The sequence below is a fragment of the Ictidomys tridecemlineatus genome, chromosome 8 (genome assembly GCF_052094955.1).
Source record: "Ictidomys tridecemlineatus isolate mIctTri1 chromosome 8, mIctTri1.hap1, whole genome shotgun sequence".
Taxonomy (NCBI): domain Eukaryota; kingdom Metazoa; phylum Chordata; class Mammalia; order Rodentia; family Sciuridae; genus Ictidomys; species Ictidomys tridecemlineatus.
The window spans coordinates 119,604,970-119,613,771 of record NC_135484.1 but is presented as its reverse complement, the minus strand read 5'-3'; the positions used below and the strand labels follow the sequence as shown (position 1 = coordinate 119,613,771).

Genomic DNA, 8,802 nt, shown 5'->3' with positions numbered 1-8,802 from the left:
ATTTTTCATAAATTCTCAAAAGCAGATGTTTGTCTCTCACTTAATTGATTCTCATGTAAATTTTTTTAGAATATTCTTGACCTGGGAAATTTGGTAATTAACTTTATATGTCAACTTGGCTGGACCATAGTGCCCAGATATTTGTTAAAACATTATACTGGATATTTACCAAAGGGTGTTTTATGAATCAGATTAACAATGAATTTGTAGTCTGAGTAAAGCAGAATGCTCTCCTCATTATTACTGGATTTCATTCAATAGTTCAAACCTTGACTAGAACAGAACACCTGAACAACCGTGTCTGGAGAGCTTCCATATTGCTGATCCACATGCTGTGAGGGTGGTGTACCCCAAATTCATGGGAACAGAGGCTTCTGCACTTGGACCACTTCTAGATCTTATCTGTATACCTCTACCTCTGGCTGCTTGTTTGTGCCCTTTATAAACTATAATAATAAACGGCCTTTACCTAGGTTCTGTTAGGTTTTCTATTAAATCATCAACACTTAAGAAAGAGGCTACAGAAACCTCCAACATTGTACCAGGTAAAAGAGAAGTGTAGTAACCTAGGGTCTCCATGCTTGCTCTGGCATGTTAAATGAGGGAAGCCTTGTGGGAAGAGCCCTTGAACTTTTAGAATGTGACATTAACATAAGTTAGTCTTAGGATTCAATAGCAGAACTCCCAGTTGCTGGTGGAGAATCACATACTTGGATGGATAGAGGGAAAAAAATTCCCTTGCCATCTCTCAAAGACAAATTCCAGAACAAAAGATGAGCAAAATATGAGGATTTACTTCATGTCCTCAGATCTGCTAAAAACAATGCCACCAGCTAGTCATGGTCCAGACTGATGGTAGCACCACATCTAAACTGGAAGATTCAGGTTTTTTAAAGTCCTTTGCAGCACTCAACACAAAAAACTGATAGATGTTAGAGGTTATCTCCCTAGAAACATTTTCATGCACAAGAAAATACAAATATTCCTAGAAAACATCAGGGTACATGCAGATTCTCTGAAGAGTACAGACTTGGCTGTTTTACACTACTAATAAGAGACAAAGGCCAGGAGGTGTTTTTAATGACCATTTCACCATCCCAAAAAGACACTTCATTGTCTCAAGTATAAGCTGATATAGACCAAAACTGGATCTAGTAACACATTTTCAAGGGAATGTATGAGAAGATGTCATTCATTAGTTACTTATTCATCATCCAAATCTGAGAATCTACAAACAACACATGAAGCTCTAGTCCCTGATCACTGTTCCAAAAATTAGAATGTTCCATTCTTTCTCCATTCCTCAGCCCTGGCACTAAAATCTCTTCCTAAGTTAGGGTAATTCCACACTTTTGTCTTGTTAAGAGTCAGAAACCACTTCTCTCCATAAAAAGACAAACTCCACCTCCCAGGCATTATTACAGGGGAACACAACATGAGGCTTCAGCTCCACCAGTCAGATGACCACATGCTGGACTCTGACCAGGACATGATGACAGAGGGGCTGGGGAAGGGCAGACACATAAGGGATAGTGGCTCAAGTGGAAGTAGTGATGACCGGTTCCCAGCATCAGCAGCAACGGCAGTACCAGTCACAGAATCCTTTGTTAGTCATCAGAGTATTTCTGTCCTTGGCTACATAACATTAAGCCTGGTTCAGTGGCCTTCCCAAACATGTAATTAGCTCCCAATATGATATATACTTTATATGAAAGAGGAAAAATTCTGGATTCCATTTTTTACTCTAAGAAGTGATAAATGGGTTTGGGGAATCATTTCAGAGAGCAGCAACAGAGATATTCTCCATGCTGAGCTCTGATCCACTTTCTGCATAGTCCACCTGGTTGTACTTCATGGGGTGAGAACAAAATGATCTTCCAATTCACATACCATGATTGACAACATAAGTCCACCTTTTCTTTCTAAGGAAAAAAACTTTAAGGTTTTAACACATATCCCACACTGGGATAGCTCTGATCACACACCTCAATCCCTCTGAGCACCAGGATGGCTTCTGTTTTAAAGAGAATAATAAATTATACTTCCACCTAACATGATAAGACTCTCCTGCATACAACTGAACTACACCATCCCTTTCCTAATACAGGATGCAAAGTCCCTCTGTGATGTACTCTCCTCCTCTCCTTGATAGACATCTCAAAATGCAAAACACTAAGACAAACACTTAAAAATGCTTAATACTATGATAAACAGTCAAAATTATTTGTCATGTATAAAAAGGTGAGACTCAAGAAAATAAGTATATTTGATTAATAAATACATACCACAAACATATTCATAATAAAATAAAGAAGATATGCAAATGAAATTATAGTCCTCTCCTCTAAAAATGGTCATGTGTTGCTGCTGGTACTCATAACTATCTTCTTCCACCTCCCATTCCATATTCCCTTCAATTCAGCAAGTAGTTCAGCTGCCTGTGGCATTTCTCCTGCTGTGGTGATGCCAACCTTCATTCCTGAAGGGCCCTGGCCACTCTTGGTCCTGCCTGGGTTGGGCTGATGTAGTTTCCCATGGACATTAATCACAGGGGATGTAACACTAAGAGGCACCCTAAGGAACTCCTGTATTCCAGACATTCCCTTCCTTTCCTCCCTGGGGAGCAGCTGTCCCATGTCCCCCTGACTGCCAGGATCCATCACTCAGGCCCACCAGCTAACTCCACTCTTGAGCTCTTGACTCAAAGCAAGAAGAGCCCAACATGGCCAGTGACAGTTGTCCTTTCCAATTCTGTGAACTCATTGTTGTCTCTTGATGGAAGCATTTCTTCTGTGAAACTAAGATCTCCAGGCCAGCAGGGCATAAGGTCTTGGCACAGGAAGCACATACATTGCTAGTGGGTCACTGGGGGCCATAGTGAGAGTTGCCACTCCCATTCCCACTTCTTGATTCCTGGACCCATGAATCCTGGCTGTGGGGGAAACAGTACCACCTGTCAGACACTAGTTCAGAGCACGTGCAGCCTCCTGAGGGACCTTGACCCAGCTGTAAGGTGTCTCCATGTAGCTGCCACTGTCATGAAGTCTTCAAAAGGCCACGGCACCCCTCATCAAGCCAGCTACCTCAGGAGGAGGGAGAAGATGGTAGGAGCAGAGATTCTGAAGTTCCAGCTGTGGTCACACTTCTTTGGATGTGAAGGAATTTCCCGGGCAGAAGCAGAGCTCTGTGGACACCATGACAAGGCATTTGTCAGATGAAGCCCAAGCTCTCTAGGACCCTTAGGCTACAGATCTGGAAGCCCCTCTGACATCATCTCAGTCTTTCTCTTCTCTTTTACACACACACACACACACACACACACTCTTACACACTCATTCCGCCCTGTCACTTGCAGTGCACTTCCCCTGGCCTGGAAAGAACTCCTCCAGGTGTCCTCATAGCTAATTACCTCAGGTCCTCACGTCTCTCCTCAAATCTCACTTTCTTCATGATGCCCACGCTGCCCACCCCAGCACACAGCCCTCTTCGCTGCCTCACATCATGCACTAGATCACCTTCCCTATATTACTTGCCACTTCCTGCCATGAAAACTACCCACTGCCTAGATGAAATTTTCTACCTCTGCCCACTAGGACATCTGCTCCTCAGAGAGGACAACTGGTTTAATTTCACTCGTGTTTCCCAGGTACAGAACAGTGTAACAGATCTGACACACAGTAAGTATCAATTGGATGAATGATCACTCCGGAGCATCTCCCTCTTCTAGAGACACTATCATTATTAATGGAGCCTCAGGCCAAAGGCTGCTTGTGGCAGCTACAGCACAATGTCCTCTCACATAGAAGTCCAGGCTGCCTGGACTATTCTTATAAGAGCTGCTCTTCCTCCCTCCCTCCCTCCACCCACACCAGCCCTCCTGCACTCTACAGCACATCATTTCATTTTCCCCTTTAGGAGGAAAAAAAACCCTAAGCAGATGGATTTAATTTTCCACCAACTATAATTTAAATTAGATGCAAAGCAGGAGACCAGAACTCATTCACAAGAATAAGAACAGGCATAATCCTCTACAGAAACAAAGAAACCCCCAAAATGGGAGCTAAGGGTTGAATTCAGGCATGAACCACGTTGATCTGGCCACACAAACCCTTTCTGCCTCTGGTCCTGGACACAGGACAAGGCCCAGGAAATATCTGAGTCCCTGTGATCACAGGTCTAGTGGACAAGACTCTACTGAGGAACAACCAGCTGTTGAGTGACCACATCAAAGCCCACAGAGACTGAGCACTGCCTGGCTGCAGCCCTGCCCACACACAGCTCCTTACAGCCTTCTCCAGTGCCCACTGCAGCAGACTCAACACAGCAAACACGTGGATTCTGGGAGGTTCTCAGATCTCAATTTGTTTTCTCTCACAAATTGTGGAATATTGTGCCCCTTGAATAACCTCGTCAATCTCTTTATAGGGCAAGAATTTGAAAAACACATTCATACCCAGATTCTTATCTTCAATAGTGAAATAAGAAGATGCAGCTCAATGCAACATAAAGTTAAACCAGGGGTAGAGACATCCTGGCCCCTTTTCTGATACAGAAGGGAACACAGGTTAGTATGGGGAAGAGGGTCCTGGTGGGCAGGGATAGGCTGGTTATTTCACCCCTTCACATTTTGCCAATAGGAACTCAGACACATTCAGAGTCATTTGCAGAAAAAGAATTATGAACAAATTTAGGAAGTTCACTCCAAGTGGCAACATTCTGAACATCTCTCACTCAAAAGGTCCAGATTTAGAGTCCCCAGAACCCAGCTGTGCCCCCTACATTCTATCTCTTCCTCCTTTCCAACCCTCCTTTAGAAGTCATGAGAGATTCATTAAACCCCTCGGACTCTTCCCTGCCCAGGATAGAACAACAACAGCTAAAGAAAAGAAAACTACTCAGAGTCCAAAGGAGCTATAGCTAAAGAGAATCATGGGGTAGGTGAGCTCCCCACAGGGCTCCTGTTCATACTACCCCAAGGGTCCCAGTGATCTTACCCCGACTCTTACTTATTTGAGCCTGAGTGTAGCTTTTTTCTTTCCAACAGTAGACAGAAAGTGTCCTGTGAGAGATCAGGGAGGATGCAGGGCCATGAGGTTCTAGAGAAATCCCCTGGTTCTAAACCAGTGACATTTCCATGACTGTGACTGCAGACCCAGGGAAGGAAGCATAAAGAAAATGACCTGGGACTGCTGGGAATCAGGTTTCCATGGTCATAATCATCAGGGTAAAAACTTTCCTGTTTTTCACTGTGCTTTTTAAGAAAGTGTCAGCACACAGGGCCTCACTCTGGGTACACATGCATGTGAATGGTGCTCCTCAGTAACAAAGCAAAAGACTGGAAAATACCTGCCTGTGGCTTGAAACCCATAGGGGGACAAAAAAAATTCAGACTTTGCCTCTTTTTATCTGGTTCTTCCACTTCACACTAGCAAACACAACTCCAAAGAGAAAGAGGCCAGGAAGAATTCCAATCATGGAGAAGGTGTGCTGACGAGATAGCTCTGGGAAGGGAAAAGAGGGAAGATGAGATGCTGTAACCACCAGCTCTCAGCCCTGAGAATGGCTCCTGCTTTCTTGGCAGGAGGCTTTATGCCCTCATCCCCTCCTTACCCCATCTCAGGGTGAGGGGCTCAGGCAGCCCCTCATGATGCACATGGCATGTGTATCTCTGCTCCTCCCCAGCAGGCACCACCACAGCTGCCCACTTCTGGAAGGTTCCATCCCCTGCAGGCCTGGTCTCCACAAGCTCCATGTTCTGAATCTGGTCCTCCCCATCCTTCTGCCAGGTCAGGGTGATCTCCTTAGGGTAGAAGCCCAAGGCCCAGCACCTCAGGGTGACATCTCCTTCAGGGCTGAAGTGATAGGTCACATGTGTCTTTGGGGACTCTGAAGGGAAGAATTAGAAAAATAAAACATTTTGGGAATGGGGCTGTAGCTCACTGGTAGAGTGCTTGCCTAACACATGGGATGCACTGGGTTCGATCCTCAGCACCACATAAAAATAAATAAATAAAATAAAGGTATTGTGTCCATCTACAACTAAAAATATTTTTTAATAAGACATTTTACATTACCTCCCATGGCCACTGAACCAGTGCTCATGTGAACATACTAAGTACAGACAGGACAATGGAAGTGAGGAAGGAAAGCAAAACCCAAGCACCAGCCTGGACTCAGGCTTCTGAGATAATCTCCGTTTCCTTGGAAAGTTGTAGAATCAGACTGACCAGGGAAAGATGCCCCAGGTCTCTAAGAGGGACTTCAGGTTCTGACCTGAATGGAGGCCCAGAGACTCACAAAACCTGGAGTCCAACCTCAAACAATTTGAATGTGGAGCTGAGAACAAGGCCTGAGAAAGTCACCTTGTGCTACCCAAGGCTGCTGTCAGGGTCCAAGCAATGTGCTCTTAAGTTTGTTCAGAGATCTTCTCCCTCCCCCATTCCAAGAAAGACTTGATGCCTTAATTGTCTTGAGAGGAGGGAAGGCCCTCTGGTATTCTGTTAGCAATTCCATTTTTGTCCAAACTATGTCGGGCTACCCTCATCCCCTGGTACCTGTGTGCAGCAACTTGTCCTTCCCTTTCTCCAGGAATCTGCGGAGCCACTCCAGGCACTCCTCCTGCAGGTAGGCCCTGTAGTGCTCTGCATCTCCTGAATCCTCCCATTTGCGCTGGGTGATCTGAGCAGCCTTGTCCCAGGCGGTCCAAGATCGCAGGTCCTCATTCAGGGAGATGTAATCCGCACCATCATAGGCAAACTCCTCATATCCACGAAGGAGGCTTCCATCTGGCCCAAGGTCACAGCCAGAAATCCACTGGAAGGTGTGAGAGCCTGGCCCCGCCCCGGAAGTCAGACTGGCTTTGCTCCAGCTTTTACATCTGGTGCTTAACTTGGCCAAGCAACCCGGGAGCGGGGGAGGAGGAGGGGTGGATTGGTCTAAGGCTTCTGCATAAATGTAAAATGAACCCCCAGCTAACTCGCCCAAGTTTTCTGAGTCGAGGGGCCAACGGATGTTGGAGGCCTGGAAATGAAACTAAGTCGCAGTCTCAGAGACTGTAGTCGACCATGGCCTGTCCCAAAGAGATGGGGGCATTTGTCCCCTGCCACCTGGTCCCAGGTCACTCACCGTCCTCGCTCTGGTTGTAGTAACGGAGAGTGGAGCGCAGGTTCCAGCTCAATTTCTGTGCATGAGCCTTAGCAATCTTGGTTTGCGCTTCCCAAAACTCTGGTGCCTCCAATTCCATCCACTGCACCCGCGGCTCCACCCTCGGATTCGGGGCGTCGCTGTCGAAGTGCAGGAACAGTGTGTCGTCCACATAGCCCACCGAGGTGTAAAAATACTCTTCGTGGCCAGGTCGGGACACGGAGGTGTGGAAATAACGCAGAGAGTGGGACCCTGAGGACAGAGAGAAGCTAAGACCCGATGCGACCACCTCCTGGGACAGGACCAGGGTCCCAGGTTGATGGGCCATGATGGGAGGAGGGGGCGAGGGGACTCGTGAGACAGAAAAGGGGCAGACCGAAAGGACGGTATGGTCGGTGATTCAGATCGGGACAGGGCGAGTCTGAGACGGAGGGAATGTTCAGGCTTCACAAGGTAGAAATGCCTCGTCCCTGAATCCGCGACCCCGCCGGGCAGTCCCCTAGATCCTACCCACAGAGGCTGTTTCCCGCCCAACCCGGTACTCACTCGCCCAGGTTTGGATCAGGGTTAGAGGCCCCAAAAGCAGCAGGAACAGAGTTCTGAACTTCATGACACACCTCCAAGGACAGGGAGAATCAGTTCCTGCAGCGGTGCCTGGACCTTGTCACCTGGAATCGCGGCGACAACTCTGATTGGCTTCTCTAGAAACCACTGGTGAGAGTGAGAACTGTGGACGCGTCATGAGTCACCACGCAGAAGAACTCTGGTTGAAAGAGGAGGAAGTGAAACTCCTGCAAAGTGGGGATTTGGTTTTCTTCTGGTTCCCCAACCCCAGAAACCTCCTTCAGGCCTGAGACCTTGGGCCACGCCCAGGACCTGCGGTTTTCTTCTGACCTTTCTCCTCCAGCACCAAGCTGTCTTTCTCACGTCATCTCTCTGAGTCCTGGCCCAGAGGCTGTTTGAAGAAGCCAAGGATAGACCTTCTAAAAGAAAGCACATCCCCAGGGCATATGATGTCAGAGAGTGAGCAGCCCTGGGGAAAGGAGGTGGAGAAGCAATGGTTTCCCTTTCTATCTTAGAGAAGTGCCTGGGAAACCACACAGATTCCCAGAGACTTTTTTCCTTTGATTTATCCACTGAGGGAAGCACAATTTTCATAGTCTGCAATGATCTGGATTCCTATCTACCCCTAGTGATTTTACCCTTCATATATAAATGTATCTGAGCCCACGCTGTGGTCCATGCTGGTAATCCCAGTTCTTAGGATTAAACTAAGGTTTTAACCTTATTTTAGGTCCTCTCATACTGATATCTGGAATGATTGGGCTTTTCTCACAAGTGCTGCCCTCTCTCCCTCTCCCTTTCTCTCACCAAGCCTCCTCCCTCCACTTCATATAACAGGATCATATTTCTCCAACACAGGATAATCCTTAATTTATGGGTCTTATTTTCCAAGTAAATGTAAATCTAAATTAGGCTCTGCCTTATATGTTTTTGCATTTACCTTGAAGCCAGTACCAGGATTACTGGAACTTAGGGCTGGGAGAGGGATAAGTAGGCAGAGCAGAAAAAGAATTCCAACAAGAATTAACCTAAGATGAGAAACTGTGGTATCCCTCCTCTCTACTAATTCTAAAATCTGATATAGGATTTTTAAAG

At 46.5% G+C, this 8,802-nt stretch overlaps 1 protein-coding gene across 5 annotated transcripts; it reads right to left on the bottom strand.

Annotated features, from left to right (window-relative positions):
• Positions 1–2,242: 2,242 nt before the first annotated feature.
• On the bottom strand, positions 2,243–7,805 carry LOC101967997 (popy class I histocompatibility antigen, alpha chain E). 5 transcript variants are annotated; one of them, XM_040282327.2, is made up of 7 exons: positions 7,690–7,805; positions 7,126–7,395; positions 6,555–6,830; positions 5,611–5,886; positions 5,397–5,501; positions 4,995–5,059; positions 2,243–3,184 (listed from the first exon to the last, which is right to left on the bottom strand). In XM_040282327.2, exons 1-6 carry the CDS (start codon positions 7,751–7,753, stop codon positions 5,007–5,009), a joined length of 1,044 nt encoding a protein of 347 aa, XP_040138261.2. In that variant the 5' UTR covers positions 7,754–7,805; the 3' UTR covers positions 2,243–3,184; positions 4,995–5,006. The 5 variants fall into 5 exon arrangements, with proteins under 5 accessions (XP_040138261.2, XP_077876427.1, XP_040138256.2 ...); XM_078020301.1 differs by lacking the exon at positions 7,690–7,805 and having other exon boundaries at positions 7,126–7,472; XM_040282322.2 differs by lacking the exon at positions 7,690–7,805 and having other exon boundaries at positions 5,007–5,059; positions 7,126–7,472.
• Positions 7,806–8,802: the final 997 nt, after the last annotated feature.

Excerpts from the sequence above, each read along its gene's own strand:
- LOC101967997 (XM_078020301.1), bottom strand. The coding sequence starts at position 7,471 with ATGGCCCATCAACCTGGGACCCTGGTCCTGTCCCAGGAGGTGGTCGCA. Across the intron at positions 5,502-5,610 it reads GCCCCTCACCCTGAGATGGG|AGCTATCTCGTCAGCACACC; the intron begins GTAAGGAGGGGA and ends TTCCCTTCCCAG. Across the intron at positions 5,060-5,396 it reads GAAGAACCAGATAAAAAGAG|GACACTTTCTGTCTACTGTT; the intron begins GCAAAGTCTGAA and ends GATCTCTCACAG.